Source organism: Artibeus jamaicensis, unplaced genomic scaffold (genome assembly GCF_021234435.1).
Source record: "Artibeus jamaicensis isolate MK-2021 breed Jamaican fruit bat unplaced genomic scaffold, CSHL_Jam_final scaffold_36, whole genome shotgun sequence".
In the NCBI taxonomy this organism is placed as follows: domain Eukaryota; kingdom Metazoa; phylum Chordata; class Mammalia; order Chiroptera; family Phyllostomidae; genus Artibeus; species Artibeus jamaicensis.
Window position 1 is genome coordinate 211,564 of NW_026522041.1, and position 18,480 is coordinate 230,043.

Below are 18,480 nucleotides of genomic sequence, written 5' to 3' on the forward strand. Positions count from 1 at the left end.
GCTTGGGTAGCCTATAGAAATCCCAGATCTGTGACCTCTCAGCTCTGTGACCTTGAGCAAGCCGCTGCCCCTTTCTGTGCCTCGTACCTGTGAGGGTTAAATGAGCTTATACGCATCAAGTGCTTAGGCGAGGGCAGAGCACAGAGCGCCCCATGAATCGCCAGCGCCTCACCACAGCCGCCCCCACCCCCGTCGCCTCCCTGGGGACCTGCTCCAACACGTCCTCCCCCCACAGTCCCATCTCCTGAGGAATTCAAGCTGCTTCCCTTGTCACTTGCGTTGGGAGGACAACGCCACGACTGGATGACCCTGTGAGGTCGGGACTCCCGCGCCGGTGCCGGCTTCTCCCCCTGGCACGGTGCGCAGCACCCCAGCCGGCACGCCCACACCCCCAGTCCGGAAAGCAAGCACGGCACACACCGCCTCTCTCTCCCCACTGATATATTTGATAATTGTCCAGAACCAGAGATGGCATCAGCCAGGGCGGGGGGACATCGAGGGGGAGTAAAAAAGAGCCCAGGGAGGGGGCTGGGAGGTAGGGGTGAGGGGAGGGAGAGGAACAGAGATACAGAAAAGAGAGGAGAGAGGCAGGGCGGGGGTGGGGAGAGAAGCCAGCCAGAGGCAGGGAGAGAAGGAGGAGGTGGGGGATACTTTGAGGGGGTGGGAGCAAGGTGGGGGCCACGGGGAGAGAGGGCCCCTCCCCCCAGAATACAAAATGGGGGGGTCTGGAGGGGGCTGTCCTGGGCTTTCGGGGAGGGGCAGGGGAGAGATGGGCGAGGTGCTGGGGCTGAGGTCAGTAGTAGGTCTCCTTCTCCACCCAACCTGGAGAGGCGGGGAACAGACACACAGGCCCAGACAGACAGGGAGACAAGACACAGAAGGGACATGGGGAGACAGAGAGAGAGGTCAGCACCGGACAGGCCACTGCGGGGCTTCCCCGCCCCTCCCGGCCCAGGCCAGGGCGGCCTGTGCCCCCCGCCGGCTCCCTGCCCCCCCCCCCTTCTGCGCCCTGAGCCCCTCACCCCCGGGGTTCCTGCGCAGGATCAGTTTGCGGATTTCATCGTAGATGAAGATGAGGAAGCTGTAGGGGAAGGCGCAGAACCACCAGCTGGGCCTGCGGAGACGGGGTGACAGGAGGGCGTCAGTGTGGGGTCCCGAATGGGGGCCGTGGGCAGAGACCCAGGGGACAGGAGGGGCCACACCGAGCGGCTCCCCCTTGGTCCCTCCTGCCTACGAGGGGCGCCTTGGCCGTGGCTGGGGAGCACCCACTGTGAGCACATCCCACCGGGGCAGGCGCATTTGGTAACACGGGAAGAGGGGCTGCAGCGGGGGACACAGAGCAGGGGGTTCCAGGAGACCCTGGGAGAGGAGGGCCTGTGAGGATGTCCCACTGCAAAGGCTCCGCCCAGGATCTGGAAGCTGGTGGGGGGGGCCTGGGGGGGGGCGAGGGGCACTCACTTGAGAGGGTACATGCGAAGGGCCACGTCCATGCCGGGGCAGTAGGACAGGAAGGCGGCGAGGGCCGTCTCCTCAAACAGCCCGAAGATCAGGATCTTGTTCCTGGGGGCACAGGCAGGGCTGGACCCAGGCCACCCCAACCCGCCCACAGAGACAGAAGCACCCCCAACGGCGGATAGATGGACAGGCGCAGAGGCACATGGAGAGAGAGACAAGACAAGACAGACGGAAAGACAGAGACAAGGACACATACACAGGCAGGGATGCGGAGCCAATCACACACAGACACACACACACACATGGGGGAGAGAGAGAGGGAAGCACGGTCAGGGGTGGGAGAGAACACAGCACAGGTCACTGGAGATGGAATCAACTCAGAAGCAAAAGCGGACGCAGCCCCAGGGGAGGGCAGCCAGGCAGCCCCGAGCAGCCCTCACTTCATGCCCTGCTGGAAGACAGAGTTCCTGCGGGTCTTGCAGATGATCAGGTCGGCCCACTGGACGACCACGATGCTCACAAAGAAGGCCGTGTGGCACGTGAACTCCACCACTTTCCTCTGCTCGTATGTCTGCAAGAGCCACGGCCAAGTGCGGGCCATGGTCAGTGTGGGCCGCGGCCCAGGCCCCGCTCCTGGTCTGCACCCCAGGAGAAGCAGGGACTCTGTCCCAGTGGGGTCCCGAGGGGCCTCAGAAATGTCTCTTCTCTTAGGCCAACAGCCCCATGGGAAGAGTCAGGGATGTACCGGGAAGCAGAGGTGAAGGGGGACCATCCCTGGCATGGAGGGAGGTGGGAGGGGGTCGAGGCCTTCATGGGCCTCCTGAGGGGACAGGCACCAGTGAACTTCGAAGGGACAGAGAGACGGGGAAGAAGGCACTGAAGGTGTCTTGCCCGGTGGTCCAGAGACCGTGGCCAGTGGGCACCAGACCCACGACAGGCTGGGCCTTGAGCACCAGGAGGCCCCGTGTGCCCAGCGAGGGTCTCGCGTGGGGCCCGGCCCCACTCACCCACTGCTGCCCGTAACTGTCCTCGAGGTCATTGACGGTGCGGTCATCCCAGTTCAACCGGATGCCCACCAAGTTGCCAGGCAAGAAACCGTTCTCTGCCAGGATCACAAAGTACGAGAAGAAGCCGCCGAGGGCCTGGATCATTCCTGTGGGGAGGGGACGAGGAGAGGCTCCGGTCGGGGCAGACAGCCGGCCCATGGCACTTCTGGGGCCCCTGGAGACCCCCACCAGGCGGAGGGTGGGCCACCTCGGTCCTCCTGCCTAAGCATCATGCGGGGCAGGGCTCCCAGGGTGCGCCTGGTGGCTGAGATGGGTCGTCCGGGACAGAAGCCTCAGGGAGAGGGCTCCCCTGACAATGACCTGGTGGCTTCCTCCCACCTCAGCCTGGCCACCCGAACTTCCGGAAGTCCCCGAGGACCCTCCGGCTTGAGTCTTAAGGGTCCCCGTATGCAGAAATGACCTCCCCAGGCTTCTGATCACCACCATGAAGCCTCTGCTCATGGGGACACTCCCAGCGACCGGGAGCTGAGTACCTCTGAGGCTCTGCACACATCGCCTCCAGCCTCAGGTTGAGGAGGAGGCAGAGAGAATGGGAAAGGGGCTCATTCCTGCCCTCAGAGAGCTCACGGGCTGGTCTCTTCCTTCCCCTCACGGAGGCAGAGGCAGCAGTGGGCTTGGGAGTGGCTGGCCCGGGGCCAGCCCTGCCCTCCCGCCACACAGTGTCCTGTGGGCTCCCCAGGTGCACCCCCCTCAAGGCCTGGCCTCCACCTGTGCCGGCCCCGCCATGGTGGCCACCACCCATCCGCAAGCCTCTCTTCCAAACCTCTAGCACCAAGCCCTGTGTGAGCCTCACTCATTCAGCACAAGCGCCCACAGTGGGCCGGGCACTGCTCTAGGTCCATCGGGCCCTGGTCCAGGCGGGGTCCCCAGATCCTCACCAATCTGCCCGTAGGCCATGCTGATGAGCCTCTCGTTGACCAGCTTGTCTGTGCGTGGATTCCTGGGCTGTCTCTTCATGATGTCACTCTCGGCAGCCTCGTACGCCAGCGAGATGGCAGGGACCTGGGCAGCAGAGGCCAGGTGAGCCAGGAGTGAGGGGCCCACCCTGCCGGGGCCAGGGGAGAGGTCGGAGGCTCACCATGTCCGTGCCCAGGTCGATGCAGAGGATGGTAATGGTGCCCAGAGGCAGCGGGATGTTGGCCATGATGAACAGCAGGAAGGGAGTGATCTCGGGGATGTTGCTGGTCAGGGTGTAGGCGATGGACTTCTTCAGGTTGTCAAAGATCAGGCGGCCTGTGGCGGGGACAGGTTCAGACCTCGGCACCAAACCGTGACGCCCTACTCCCTCTGCCCCTTCCCTGCCCAGGCCACTTGTCCTTGCTCATCCATCCCCTCACCTGCCCCCCTGTCCACACAGGTGCAACCATGTTGCCCCTGTTCAACCAGGTCTTGGAAATACACCCTCTTTGGAAGTCTGTTCAGCAGTTTCTATTACAGTGTAATGTCCCCTTTTCCATGGAGTAACCCTGTAACCCTGCTCCTGGGTTTATGCCCGAGAGATATCAGTGCTTATGTCCACAAAAAGCAAGAGCAAATGCTCACCTTAGAGTCAGTCACAGTAGCGAAAACCGAAACCAACCCCAGTACCCACCAGCTGGGGAGTGGGTAAATAAACCGGCCCATTTATACAATGGGATAGGACTCAGCAAGGAAGAGGAACTCGCTCTGTCGCACCCTGTTCCATGGGGGAACCTCACACATGTGACACTGGGTGAAGGGAGCCCGACAGGGAGGCGCTCACACTGCATGAGTCCCTTCGGGTGGGACCTGAAAGTGACCTGTGGTGCCAAAGCCAGAGAGTGGCTGTTTCTGGGGGGGGGGATATGGATGGGGGGGCCTGATGAGACCCTGACGGGGGCTGGAGACGCTCTCCCAGTCGGGGTCTGGAGGGTGCACGGATGTGCACACATGTGAAAGTCCTCGAGTGGCCCACCTGACTGCATGCATGGCACGGCCCCCCCAAAACGCAATCAGTGCTGTGTGTATCAAGTACAAAGAAACTCAGGGTGACTCCAGCCAGCCTGTCCCTCCACTGTCTCTCACGCATTGAGAGACACGAGCAGCAAGATACGCCGGAGGATTGGGCAGAAAGGCTGGCTGCACGCTGGTGCGGGGGGTTCAGCCGGCTTTGTGTAAAGCAGGAGGCTGAGGGGTTCACGCCTGCTGTTGCTTTCCCTCCCTCGCAGGTGCTGCTCTCCACACACCGGCAGCATCGCATCCTGAAGGATTTACGGGTGAGACGACGCCCTGAATGCTCTCCACCATGACTCAGGGCGCCCAGTGGTGGGGGGGCGCCGATGCCTGCCAGAGCTGGGCGGAGGCCACAGTGGGGCTCACGACGCCGTGCACTCAGCTCAGGGGCGTCCCTGGGCTCTTCCCTCTCGGAAGTGCACCTTTGCTTTTGTGGCTCCAGAGAGCCCTTCCTTGTCCACCCTCTCTAGGCACGGCCCCCATTACTACCCATCACAGCACCCTGCTTGCTTCCTTAGCACTTGCCACAATTTGTCACAAGGTCTCCATTTGTCTGTGAACTTAAGGCCGTCTCCCCCGGGTCCTCGAGGGCAGGGACCCCGTCTGCTGCCCTTGCAGCTTATCTCCGGCAGCCGCGTGGAGCGCCAGGCGGGACCCAGTAAAGGTCTGGAAGGCGTGGACCCGTGCACAGTGTGCGCACTGCGTACAGGCACCCGGGGAGGCACCCGGGGGCGTGACAAAGGGTTTGCCTCTGGGAGGTGGGAGGCAAGGAGTCGGGCACTGAATTCTTCACTGTCGGCTCAGCCTGCCTGTCTGACTTCTCTCTGACTCATTATCTGTTGCCCCGGGCACGTTTCAAGTGGGGGAGGGAGAAACTGGAAGGAGACGCCCCACGGCACGATCAGGGATGATTTCTGAGTGAGGAGGTTATGGGCGATGCCAATTTTCTCCTTCACGCTTTTCTATTCTGTATAGTCACCAGGCATTACGTTGATGGTCAGAATAAAATCAAGTGTGGACGAGCCCCCTCTGTGGCTGTGCGGCCCGGGCTCCCAGGGTCCCACCTCACACACGGCGCCTCACCCGCCTCACCTCCGCACACTCAGCTCCCTCTGCCTGCGCTCCCTTCCCCGGCACTGCCTACGTGAAAATGCCACCGTGGTCCTCAGGACGGGCAGCAGTCCCTGTCCACTCTGGGAAGCTTCCGTGGCCCTGACCCCAGGTTGGGTGAGGGAGGTCCCGAGGGCTCCTGCGGGACCCTCCATTCCCATGGTCACACTTACAAATGTGTTAAGGATGCTCCGGAGTCTGCCCACCAGCCTGGCCCTGCGCTGGGCAAAGCTGGGACCCAGAAGGGCATCGGCTCAGTCCTGCCCCAACTCCGGGGGGCAGGAGACTGAAAAGGAGAAGCTCAGGCTCCACCGCCCAGTGGGGTTCCGGGGTCTCCCCACTGTGCATTTCATGGCAGCACTGGCCTCCTCCCCTTCCCCTTCTCTGGCCTCACGCAGGGACCCCGGTCTCCAAGGCCGCCTGGCCACTCACCCTCCTCCACACCCGTGACGATGGAGGCAAAGTTGTCATCCAGGAGAATCATGTCCGCTGCCTGCTTGGAGACGTCAGAGCCGGCAATGCCCATGGCCACCCCGATGTCGGCCTTCTTCAGAGCGGGGGAGTCGTTCACGCCATCCCCGGTCACGGCCACGATGGCTCCCTGCAGAGAGAGAGGGTAGGGAGGACGCCCGGAGGCCCAGCCCCGGCCGCCCCCTCCCCGAGGACCAGCAGCCCGGCCCCGCCCCCTCCTGTCCGAGGACCAGCAGCCCGGCCCCGCCCCCTCCTGTCCGAGGCGCCGCCCCAGCCCACCTGTCTCTGACAGCCCTCCACAATGATGAGCTTCTGCTGGGGGGATGTGCGGGCAAAGACGATCTCGGTGTGGTTCTGCAGGATCTCGTCGATTTGCTCGGAGGTGAAGTCCTTGAGGTCGGTGCCGTGGATCACACAGGCCTTGGCGTCCCTGGGAGGAGCAGAGAGGGGTCAGCCTGCGTGGGGAGCGGTGCAGTGACTGACGGGCGGAGAGCCAGGCAGGCCAGACCCACAGACAGGGGAGGCAGAGGGCCAGGCTCTGCAGCTGAGGCTCAGGGAGGCTGAACGACTTGTTCAAGGTCACGCAGCCCAGGAGTGGCAAAGCCGGGGTGTGAAACTACCCCAGCCTGGAGGAGGAACGGGACCCAGACACCGAGTCTACAGAGGAGGCCCAGAAGGAAGGGGACCTGCCACCCTGTGGGGGACAAGGCTGAGCCAGTGGGTGGCACTCACCGGGGGTTGACTTGGCTGACCGGAATGTTGAGCCGGGCAGCAATGTCCTCCACAGTCTCGTTGCCCTCGGAGATGATGCCCACGCCCTTGGCAATGGCCTTCGCCGTGATGGGGTGATCGCCTGTGACCATGATGACCTGCGGGCATTGTTTGGGGGATGGTCCAGCCTCCGCACCGGCCCCTGGGGTCCTGGCCCTGCCCCCTCCCAGCTGCCCCAGGCCACACCTTGATGCCTGCGCTTCGGCACTTGCCCACTGCATCGGGGACGGCCGCCCGGGGCGGGTCGATCATGGACATGAGGCCCACAAAGCAGAGGTTGTCTGTGGTGAAGTTCACGTCATCACAGTCGAAGGCAAAGCCCTTGGGGAACTGCTCCTCGGGCAGGTAGTAATGGCAGAAACCTGGGGGCAGAGACGGCCTGGGGCATGAGGGCTCCAGCCCCAGCCCCACAGCTCCTGGCCGCCCAGCCCCAGTACCCGTGTCCCAGTGGGCCGGCCAGTCAGCCAACACCATTTCCTAAAGATGCCATCCTTTCCCATTGATTCGTTCATTCATTCATTCATTCATCCATCCATTCACAGTGCATTCTGGGAGGCCCGACTCTGGGCAGCATCGTGCCCCTCCTTAACCCCAAGGGCTCCCCAGAGATGACCCAGCTCCTGCCCCAACTCGGCCCCACCCGTGCTGCGCACCCAGCACACGCTCGCCAAGGCCGCCGAGCTCCAGGTAGGCGTTCTGGAAGGCTTCCTTCATCTCCTCGTCCAGCGGCTGCTCCTTGCCCTGCAGCAGGATGGTGGAGCAGCGGTCCAGGATGCGCTCAGGGGCGCCCTTCATCACCAGCAGGTACCGGTTGTCGTTGGGGTCCTCAGTCTCATGGATGGAGAGCTGCGGGCAGAGCAGAGGGTGGGTGTGCCTGAGCCTCCCAGGGGCCTGGAGGCTGCCCTCCTGGCAGGGAGAGGACCCTCAGGGCCACCCGGAGCCATGGGTGTGAGGACAGACAGCCCCCCCCCAGAGGGCGCTGTCTAACTCTCCGCCTGGGAGCCCACCTGTTTCCGGGGCTCTCGCAGAGATCTCTGTCCACCCCCGCCCATGTCTGTCCCTGTCTCACAGACATTCCTCTGTGTTTTTCTCATGGAAATATCGGCTGTCTGTCCACAGGACATGAGCCTCTCTGCCTGCCCTTTGCATTCCCCAACTCCTTACCGCACATCTGACCCATCGCCAAATCCGGTCGGTGCACCCAGGTTCTGACCTCTTCTCACCTTCCACCTCCAGGGCCCCTTTCTGGCCACCACCCCCTCTCACGTGGAGCATCACAGTGGGTCTCCACACTGAACCCCCCATCGCCCTGCCCCTTAGCATTTCCTCCCCACAGCAGCCAAGAGGACTCTTTAAGCAATGTGAGTTGGTGGAAAATGGTGCGGCCACTTTGGAAAACAGTCTGGCCGCTCCCTCAAAGGTTAGGTATAGAGCTACCCTATGACCTAGTCGTCCCTAGGTCTACGCGCCCAAGAGACACGCAAACAACATCCACACAAAAACTTGTCACGTGAGCCCTGGCTGGTGTGGCTCAGTGGATTGAGCTCTGGCCACTGGCCTGCGAACTAAAGGGTCGCCGGTTAGATTCCCAGTCAGGACACACGCCTGGGTTGCAGGCCAGGTCCCTGGTAGGGGGTGCACAAGAGGCAACCACACATCAATGTTTCTCTGCCTCTCTTTCTCCCTCCCTCCACTTCTTTAAAAAGAAATAAATACACACACACAAAAAACAACTTGTCATATGGGCGTTCGCAGCAGCGTTATTTATAGTAGCCGTAGGAGCAAACAAACTGGGTTCTCTCCACACAGTGAAAGGCCACTCAGCCATAAAAAGGAGAGAAGCGCTGACCCACGCTACAGCTTGGATGAAGCTTGAAGACATTGTGTGAAAGAAGCCAGATATAAAAGGTCACGAGTTGTGGGATCTCATTCACGTAAAAAGTCCAGAAGAGGCAAATCCACAGAGACAGGAAGTAACCCTTCTTAGGGGTTGCCTAGGGCTTGGGGAGATGGGGGAAGTTGGGGGGGCAACAGCTAAGAAATGTGGGGTTTCTTTCTGAGATGATAAAAATGGGTCAAATTGTGTAGATGATCACATATACCTGTGAATAGACTAAAACTATTGACATATGCACTTAAAAGTGGGTGATCCATGGTATGTGGGCGATAATAAAGGGGTTTAAAAATGTGAGTCAGGTCCCATCTCTCCTCTGCTCCTGTCCCCCTCAGAGTCACACCCAAGTCCCCTCCACGTCCCACAAGGCCCGATGGGACCTGCCCTTGGCTCCCACCCCACTCCCCGGCTTACTGCTCTGCCACACTGGCTGCTGGCTCTTGTTGAAATACGCCAACACACTGCTGCCCCAGGGCCTTTGCACACACTGTGCCCGCTGCCCAGAACCCTTCCTGTGGCTCCCTCCCACAACACGGTGACTGGCAGACATAGTCTGCATTTCCTGTGCCTTTGTCCTTGTCTGTTTTCTAGCACCAGAGTGTAAGTTCCACAAGAGTGACTTCTCTCACTGCTGTACGTGTCCCCAACATCTAAACCACGTGCCTGACACGTGGGGGCTGCTTGAAAACATGTTTGTTGACTGAATGAAAGAGATCCCTCCCTGGCTGGTCCCCCGTCTCTGCTGCAGGAAGAGCTTTACTCCTCTGCTTCTTGCTCCGGCAAACCCTTCAGGTCTGTTCCTCTCCCTGCCAGGTGGATACTATTGTTCCAATTTCATAGATGGGGAAACCAAGGCTCTGCAAAGACCAGTAACCTGCCGAGAGCAGGAGGACAGTGGGGTGCAGCTGACCACTCAGGCATCACAGAGACAGCGAGGTCCAGGCTGGAGCCCCGAGTACCTGGTATTTGTTGGTGGAGTTAAAGGGGATCTCAGCAACTTTCTTGTTACGTTCCCGCATCAACTTCACGGAGCCGGAGGACAACTCGATGCACTTCAGCAGGGCCGACTCAGAGGCATCCCCAGCCACGTCCCTCTGGGGAGAGAGGGCCGTCAGGACAGAGCAGCACGGGTGGGCACAGGCAGGCCAGGGCGGCCGGCGGCCGGACCCACCTTGAGCACAGGGATGTTGTCCTGGCCACCCTTGAAGACGGCCCGATTGCAGAGTCCGGCGATGTGGGACAGAGCCACCCAGGTGTGCGAGCTCTTGTCGAACGAGGTCCCTGAAGGAGGCACGTGTCACAGCTGGGGACATCCAGGGGCCAGGCCCCCCGCAGCCCCTGCCTGGGCGCCCCCTCACCTGACTGGTCCTCAGTGGTGTCGGCCTCATGGATCTGGTTGTCGAACCACATGTGGGCGACAGTCATGCGGTTCTGCGTGAGGGTCCCCGTCTTGTCCGAGCAGATGGTGGACGTGGAGCCCAGGGTCTCCACGGCCTCCAGGTTTTTCACCAGGCAGTTCTTCCGGGCCATGCGCTTGGCAGTCAGGGTCAGACACACCTGTGGGTGCACGAGGACAGGCACGTGGCAGGCCGCACCAGGCGGCAGGGCTGGACCAGCAATACGAGGGCCGCCAGCCCTACTTCCCAGCCCAGGGAGAATTCTGGGTGGCTTGCAAGAGGGCATGGTGCCGCCCAGCAATTCCGCCCCAAGGCACAAACCGAGAGAAAAAAAATGCACCTCAGAAGGCATGTACTGGATGTTCATAGCAGCAGCATTTATATTAGCTTCAAAGTGAAGCAGCCCAAATGTGCACTAACAGCAGAAGGAACAGATAAACTGTGGGATGAAGACGGAGCACAATGCAGCAACGAAAATGAGCCGTTGCTGCTGCAGCCAACCACGTGGGTGGAGTTCAAGAACCTGATGCTCAGCTAAAAAGGGCCAGAAACAAGAGTTCGAGCTGAATTATTCCCATTGATAGGAAGCAGGGAAGCTATGCTTCAGCAGGGCCTTTCCCTGGGGTGGGTTGGTTTGGGGGCTGGATGAGGTCGTGGGGGAGCGTGAGCTTGGTGCAGCTGCCATGGGTATGTTTCGTTTTCCCAGGCTCTCCGGCTGCACGTTTGTACACTTTGTGTGCAGACTATTTGCCAATGAACAGCCTTTGACCTGCAGTAGCTCAGAATATGCTCAAACGGAAAGCCTGCCTGCTGGTGCATTAAGAATCAAAGGGCAGACTAGTATTCCGAAGACGGTCCCTTCTATGTGCCAGAAAACTCTTACTAACACGCTGCAATTGTCCACACCTGCCGAGAGGAAACCAGAGAGTGGACTTCTGCAATGGGGCTGACAGCTGGACAGTGGACAATGGGAGAGTTGTTTTATTTTTAAACTATTGTAACGTATTCTTTAGACTTTCTACCACTATGTCATACTTCTTAAATTTTAAGTTATCTTTGAGAAATGATGGTGTTGTTGGCCCCTTATGCCTTGTCGTGTTTCTCAAGGTTTTTGTTCGTTTGTTGTTTAGTGAGGCTGAGTCCCAGGACCCTCCTCATTGAAGATCTGGGGGGCTCAGCCCCCAATACCCAAGTTGCCTTTGTCAAGAACAGGGAAACCCCAGCCCAAGGCCCTTCCACCCTCAGACCTGGGGGTCTGGACCTCAGCCACCCTCTCTCCCAGGACTCAGGGGTCTGGGCGCCCAGCCCTTCCTCCCCCAGACTTGCTGCAAGGGTCCAGGCCTTACAGTGACGGTGGCCAGCAGGCCCTCTGGGACATTGGCTACGATGATGCCGATGAGGAAAATGACGGCCTCCAGCCAGGTATATCCGAGGATGAGGGAGAGGATGAAGAAGGAGACACCCAGGAAGACGGCCACGCCAGTGATGAGCTGGATGAAGTGCTCAATCTCGATGGCGATGGGCGTCTTGCCCACCTCCAGCCCGGAAGCCAGGGTGGCGATCCGGCCCATGACGGTGCGGTCCCCCGTGGCCACCACCACACCCCGAGCCGTGCCTGTGGAGCGAAGGGGATCAGACTGAGGCGGGGGAAAGCTCAGTGAAATCGAGAGGGACCCGAGCCCCCGATGCACGTCGCTCCGTCCTGACCCGCTCAGCCGCCGCTCGGCGCCCTGCCGCACCCCTCACCTTCCACACAGTTGGTAGAAAAGAAGGTGATGTTCCGAGTCTCCAAGGGGTTGTCGTGTGTGCAGTCGGGGGAGCGGGTCTGGGGTTCCGATTCGCCGGTCAGGGAGGAGTTGTCCACCTGCGGGTGGGAGCAGCCGAGAGGTGGTGAACCTGTGGCTTGAGGTCAGGGGCCATTTGTCCAAAGGAGACTGGGGCTGAGGCCTGTGTCCCCTGAGGCCACAGCTAGAAAGAAGCCTGGCTGCCTGGCTGAGTGAGTGGTGTTTGGAAGGCCAGAGGTTGGGCTCCTGTGGATGAGGAGCGGACAGGGCTTCCTGCTAAGGTCTAAGGTAACTCTGGGTCTCAGGGGTAGGGACAGGGGCCTGGACGCCTGGGTCTGAGGGAGGAAGGGCTGGGGGCCTGGACACCTGGCCACGCTAGGAAGGGCGGGGCTGGGCCCCAGGCCCACCTTGCAGCCATGAGCTGAGATGATACGCAGGTCCGCTGGGACTCGGTCTCCGCCCTTGATCTCTACCAGGTCGCCGACCACCACGTCCTCAGCATTCACTTGCATCTTCTCTCCTTCCCGGATCACCAGGGCTTGCTGGGGCGGGATGGAGAAGAGTCACCTGCTGGACTCTCTCTGCCTGGGGTCCCTTGGCACTGCCTCCACCCCCCTATCCACCCCAACCCAGCTACTTCTGGCTGCCCCTCACCTGGGGAACCATGTTCTTGAAGGACTCCATGATCTTGGAGCTCTTGGCCTCCTGGTAGTAGGAGAAGCAGCCGGTGATGATGACCACGGCCGCCAGCACGATGCCCAGGTACAGCTGTGGGGAGATGCAGGGTCAGGGCTGCCCCGAGCTACTCGCAACCCCACCCCAAGTTTGTGGGATCTTGGAAGGGAGCTTTGTGTGAATGGGGGTCTGTACTTATGTGTCTGACTCCAGGGTTGTGTCCATGTGTCTGAGTCTCTCTCGTCTGTGAGTCTGTCCGCACCCATGTTTGAGTCCCTCTTTTTGAGCATAGGTATGTCTGGGTCTGTCTAATTCTCTATGTTGTGCGTCCATCTGTCTGTCTTGCTGCCTGTGTTAGAGGACCTGGGGGTGGGCTGTTATCTGTCCATGTGTCTGTCTGTGTTTAGGCCAGTGTGTCTGTCTGACCGCGTGCCTGGCTTTCCATTTATGGGACTGTCTGTGTTTGAGTCTCTGTATGTGCCTCTTTGTCTATCTGTCTGTCTTACTGTTGAGGTGTTCATTTCAGAGGATGCTGTGAGTCCCTGTGTCTGTCTTTCCATCCGTCTGTCTGCCTGTCCTGCCTCTGTGCCTGAACTAGGTGGCGGCTCGGTTGTGTCCCAGAGTGACCGCGCTGACCCTGGTGCACATGTGCGTGGAAGAATCCCCAAGCCATCCATGTTCGGTGTGTGTTCACAGGCATGCCGTCTGTGGGGGCCGCATCCCTGCGTGTCCCTGCGTGTCCCTGCGTGTCCCTGCATTGGGCAGGTGGGTCCGGACAGACCCACCGGTGGGTGAGCCTGCGTCTCACACTGTCTCTTTGTGTGTCTTTCAGGCCATGGCCACCTGGTGGTGTCTGTCCCTCAGGCCGTAGAGATCACACAGCCTTGGGATGGAGCCGCAGCGTCCATGTCCCGCTGTGTGCTCTGGGGCACGTTACCTGGCCCGTCTGAGCCTGTGTTCCTTGTACCTTCCGTGATTTTTCAGTGGGGTGATTGTGAAAAGTACATGAGAAAAAAGAGAGGAGTGGGCCTCAAAGTCGAAGGGGACGCGGAGAAGAGCCCTTGTGCAGAGAGGGGTGGAGGGCACTCACGTTGTCCCCCGAGGGGTCGTCCTCAGTGCCCGCCTGGATGCCGTAGGCCAGGAAGCAGAGGATGGCCCCGATCCACAGCAGGATGGAGAAGCCGCCGAAGAGCTGGCGGCAGAACTTGACCCACTCGGGGGTGGTGGGCGGTGGCGTGAGCGCATTAGGCCCGTCCCGGGCCAGGATCTCCTGGGCTTTGCTGTGGGTCAAACCCTGAGGGACACAGGACTCACACAGAGCCGCCCCTGAGCAACCCGGGCACCCCAACGCTCCAGGGCCACCCCAGGACCCAGGGCCGGCCCCACCCCCGCCCCCGGGGCCCGCCGCACCTGCACGCAGTCCGTGTTGTATTTCCGGCACACCTCTTCCACTGACATCTTGTGCTCTGTCTGAGGAACAGGAGTTTGGGGGGAGGCGCGTGAGTGTGGAGCCCCCCAGGGGTGGGGCGGGGCCTGCTCTGGGGTGCCAGGCGGTGCAGAGGGTGCGGCTTACCATGGCCACCTCCTTCTTGAGGTCGTCCATGTCTCGGCGCTCCTTGGCCTTGCTCTTCTTGGGCGAGCTCTTGTCATCTTTCTTGTCCTGCGAGGTGGCGACACGGTAGCTGTCAGAGCCACCAGACTGCGGGCGAGAAGGGGTTACAGGGGCACACCGGCCCTCCGAGCTCACTCCCACCCTGTCCTGAGTCCTGGGCAGGCTTCCCCCTGGCTCTGGGTGACTCCCCCCAAACCGGGGGGTCTTGTCCCCGATGACCGGCCACACTGTCTGTCTCTGTGTGTCTCTGGGTCTCTGTCCCTGAGGGTCTCCACCTGGGTCGGTCTGTGGGCGGCTTCCCTGCTGTCCCCATGCGTCTTTTTTACTCTGTGTGTTTCTTTCTGTCTCTTTCTTCCCCTCCCTGGACCCGTCTACCCTTCCGAGTGTTTCTTGCTGTGTCTGTCTGTCTGTCTCCGTCTGTCTGTCTCCTGTCTGTCTGGGCCTGTGTTTGTGCCTGTCTTGTTCTGCTTTGTCCTTCTCTGTCTCTTTATCGCTCCATCTTTGCATCTCTGTGGCTATTTCCATCCCTGATCTCTCTCCCTCATCAGTTAATGTCACTGATTCTTCTCTCTCTGCCTCTGCATTTGTCTCTGTAAGAATTTTGTTTTTTCTCGGCTCTCTGCCTCTTTCTCATACAACGTCTGTCTCCATCTCTGGAGCTACCTCTGCTGAGTCCAGCTGAGTTTGTCTCTCTGGGTTCCTTTATTTTTTAAAAGATTTTATTTATTTACTTCTTAGAGAGAGGGGAAAGGAGAAAGAAAGAGAGAGAGAGAGAAACATCAGTGTGTGGTTGCTTCTTGCAAGTCCCCAACTGTGGACCTGGCCGGCAACCCAGGCACATGCCTTGACTGGGAATCCAACCTGCGACCTTTTGGTTCACAGGCCAGTGCTCAGTCCACTGAGCCACACCAGCCAGGGCTCTCTGGGTCTCCTATGTCTCTCCAAGTTGGTGTGTTGGGATCTCAGATTATCTCTAAGTGTTAATATTTTATGTCTCCACCTCTTTGTCCATCCTCATATCTACCTCCCTCTGTCCTGTGTGTCTGTCTTCATCGCTCAAACTCTCTCCTCTCTGTGATGCTCAGCATGTCTCCCTGTCTGTTTGTCTCTCCCTGTCTCACTCTGCAACTTTTCTCTCTATCCTTGTGTCTGTCTGTCTGTCTCTGCATCCATCTCTGTGTCTCTGTCCCTCCAGCTCGAGCTCTTCTGTACGTTGCTCCCCCATCTTCTCCGTCTGTCTGTTTTCTTGGGCCTCACTCCAAAGCCCCAGGGATATCTCAGTCTCTGTATCTCATGAGAGCCAGCAAATCTTGGAAGACAGCCAGTCCCGAGGGCCGTGACTGACAAGCGGTGGGCCCTGGTCTCTCTCCTGAGGGCTGGTGGGAACCACAGACAGATTGGAACAGGAGGTGGGTACAGTCAGGTCTCTGGAGGACAGAGTGGGAGCTGGCTGGGAGTGGGGTACAGAAGAGCAAGAGGCAGAAGCCCTGGGCCTGGCCTGACTGAGTTCTGCATGAGGGGGAGTGACTGAAGTTCCAGCCCGGTGGCCTGGGCAGATGGGGAAGGCAGTGTCCTGGGACGGTGACAGGAGGAGAGGGGTGAGGCCAGGTGCTGGTAGAGGGCTGCTGAGAGGTCCAAAGGGCCCATGGCCAAGCCGGGATCCCAGGCTCAGCGAGGCTCAGAAATAATCTCCTTGTGACCTTGTAGAGAGGGCTGAGCTGCCTGCTGTCTGCCACCAGACAAGAGGCCGAGCCGGGGGACTCCCGGGAGGGGCTGCAGCCCCTGGCCTCTAAGAGACTTGCAGGGGGTTGGAGAGAGGCTTGGCCCCGGGCCAGCCCTGCAGCAGCACTGCGTCGGACAGGGAAGCGCGAAGGCTTGGGGGACAGCGAGGACGCTCCTCCATCCCCCGTCCCAAGGGGAGTCTTGGCCTCTGCAGAGAAGTCGACCCATGGATGTGGAGAGATGTGGAGATATCAGCTCAGGGGGTCATGGCAGAGACAGGAAGGGGAGGCAGCAGAGGAGAGATGGGGACCTGGCAGGAGTGAGGAGGAAAACCAGCTGCTCAGCCCTAAAGTTGTCAGGGAGGCTGGGAGCTGATGCTTGGGTCCCTCCGAGGCCTAGGAGTGGGACCTGGACTCCTGGGTCTGAGGGAGGGGCTGGGCCACCTGAGCTCCTGCTTGCTCTGGCCATGCCCAGACTCCACTGGGAATGCGCATCCATCTGCTGGGGGGGGGGAGGCTTTCCCAGTGAAGGCACAAGGCCCAGATGGGCGCACCGTGGGGTGGAGCACCTCTGAGGGGGGGCCATGCCTGTGTCACTGCAGCCTGCCCATGTGGCTCCTTGCCACGTTCTGTGCCGTCTGCCTCCCTCTGAGGCCCTCGGCTCACACAGCCTCTGTACCTTTTCCAGGCCGTCCCTCCCTGTCTTAGCCCGTCTGGGGCACTGTCTCTGAACGTCTCTCCCTCAACTTCCCCTATTGCCCTCTGCCTCCTCTTCCCGTCCTTTGGGCTGAGTCAGGTTGCGTCTGGAGAACAAACGTCTGTCCTTGGGTTGCCTCAGTGTCTCTCTTTGTCTCTCTGCCCATGTGTCTCTGTCTTTGTCTCCATGTCTGTCTCTTTCTCCGTGTCCTCTTCACACCATCTCTGTCTCTGCTTTCCATGTCTAAAGCACCTCACTTCTCTTCTTGTCCCCAAGTCTCTCCCTAGAGCCCTCACTCCCTGGTTCCTTCTCTAAGATCTGTGCCTCAGTCCTCTCCTCCATCTGCCCAGGGGGTCCCCTCCCTTCACCCCACTTACCTGGAAGCATCGCTGACTGCCAGCTCCCCCCTCCCCACCCTCTCCCCACCATTTCTTCTCCCCATTCCCCCTCACCCACCCCAGCCCACAGATCTGTGGCCCCACCCCCACCTCCATCCCTGGGCCCATCAGCCTTCATCCGCCATCTTTCTTATACTCCTCACATCCCCTTTTCATTAACCTCTCTCATCCACACCCTCTCTCCTGATCCCACCCGCCTCCTTCTCCCACTCCTTCCCCCCGTGGCCCCGCCCCAGACACGCAGGGAGGAATCCAGGGCTGCGGCGGGGTCAGGTGGTCAGCCAGGAAAGGAGACGGCATCTGGTGGAGAGACTGGCAAACAGACAAGGACACACGGACACCGAGGCAAGGGCAGAGCGGGGCGCGCACAAACCCCACCACCACCGCGCATTCGCAAACATGCACCCTCAGCAAGGCTCTCAGTCTCCCCGCCGAGGTCCTCCAGTCCTCCCCAGTGTCTGGTACCCAGATTAGGGGCTGGGCACCAACCGCAGCCCCAGGACGCCCTGCACCGAACTGCAGGGCCCCCCCCCCCCAGGCCTGGAAGGAGAAAGAGAGGTCATCCTGTCCCCCCACCCCGCCCCGGGCCAGGGAAGCAGAGGGGCTTTGCCGCCCCCAGGCACAAACACCAACTGGCAGACACAGCCAGACGTGGTTGCGGACAGTCAGACTCATCCCGAGTGCACAGTGTCAGGCAGACGGGGCCCCCGGGCCTGATGGAGCCAGGAGCTCGCGCGCGCGCACACACACACACACACACACACGCGCGCGCACACGCACGCACACACGACCGAGCATGCCAAGCATCGGGGCGGGCAGGCAGCGCCGCGGCGGACCGGTCGGTGCCCCGGGACCCGGCACACAAAGGCGCACCGCCATGCGCCACAGACCCCCGCGACCCAGGCGGTCCGCGCACCCGCTCAGTCAGAGACACGAGCTCGAGCGCAGGCCGGGCCGGCGGGCTCAAGGGGTCCGGCGGGCCTGGTCCCAGAGCGCGGGGGTCCCGGAGCCCCCGCCCTCGCAGACACCCAGCAGCGTCCCTGGACCCGCTCTGTCCCACGCGCGCACCGTCCGGCCCGTGGGAGCACCTACCCCCATCTTGGCGGCTTCAGGGGTCAGGGGCCGGCGGGCGGGGAGGGGGCCGGGGCAAGGGCCTCGGGGTGGGCTCTGGCGCGGGGTCGGGCTGGGGGCCTCTGCAGCGCCCGCGCCTCGGTCCGCGCGTCCGTCCGGCTGTCAACCCTACCGCACAGGGTCTGCAGCGGCAGCCGCCTCCTCCGCCTCATATGCCCGCGCCCGCGGGGGGGACCCGCGCCGACCAATCAGGGGCGCCGCCGCCCTGACTGACGGCCCGAGACCCCGCCCCTGGCACTGCAGCTGTCCTCCCCGCCCCCAGCCTCTGCCAAGGGGGAACGCTGTAGGAGGGGGGATCCCCGAGATCCCCGCAATGAGGAACCTGG

At 61.0% G+C, this 18,480-nt stretch overlaps 1 protein-coding gene across 2 annotated transcripts; it reads right to left on the bottom strand.

The window, feature by feature from the left end:
* Positions 1-424: 424 nt before the first annotated feature.
* On the bottom strand, positions 425-18,226 carry ATP1A3 (ATPase Na+/K+ transporting subunit alpha 3). Of its 2 annotated transcripts, none has more exons than XM_037160054.2 (23): positions 18,116-18,226; positions 14,169-14,294; positions 14,006-14,065; positions 13,686-13,889; positions 12,575-12,688; positions 12,328-12,462; positions 11,883-12,000; positions 11,483-11,751; positions 10,098-10,296; positions 9,911-10,020; positions 9,699-9,833; positions 7,499-7,691; positions 7,032-7,207; positions 6,807-6,943; positions 6,354-6,504; positions 6,036-6,204; positions 3,601-3,755; positions 3,401-3,524; positions 2,463-2,608; positions 1,896-2,026; positions 1,459-1,560; positions 1,023-1,114; positions 425-822 (listed from the first exon to the last, which is right to left on the bottom strand). In XM_037160054.2, exons 1-23 carry the CDS (start codon positions 18,119-18,121, stop codon positions 794-796), a joined length of 3,081 nt encoding a protein of 1,026 aa, XP_037015949.2. In that variant the 5' UTR covers positions 18,122-18,226; the 3' UTR covers positions 425-793. The 2 variants fall into 2 exon arrangements, with proteins under 2 accessions (XP_037015949.2, XP_037015950.2); XM_037160055.2 differs by having other exon boundaries at positions 14,169-14,255; positions 18,116-18,225.
* Positions 18,227-18,480: the final 254 nt, after the last annotated feature.

Excerpts from the sequence above, each read along its gene's own strand:
- ATP1A3 (XM_037160054.2), bottom strand. Across the intron at positions 13,890-14,005 it reads ACAACACGGACTGCGTGCAG|GGTTTGACCCACAGCAAAGC; the intron begins GTGCGGCGGGCC and ends TGTGTCCCTCAG. Across the intron at positions 12,689-13,685 it reads ACGACCCCTCGGGGGACAAC|CTGTACCTGGGCATCGTGCT; the intron begins GTGAGTGCCCTC and ends ATCTCCCCACAG.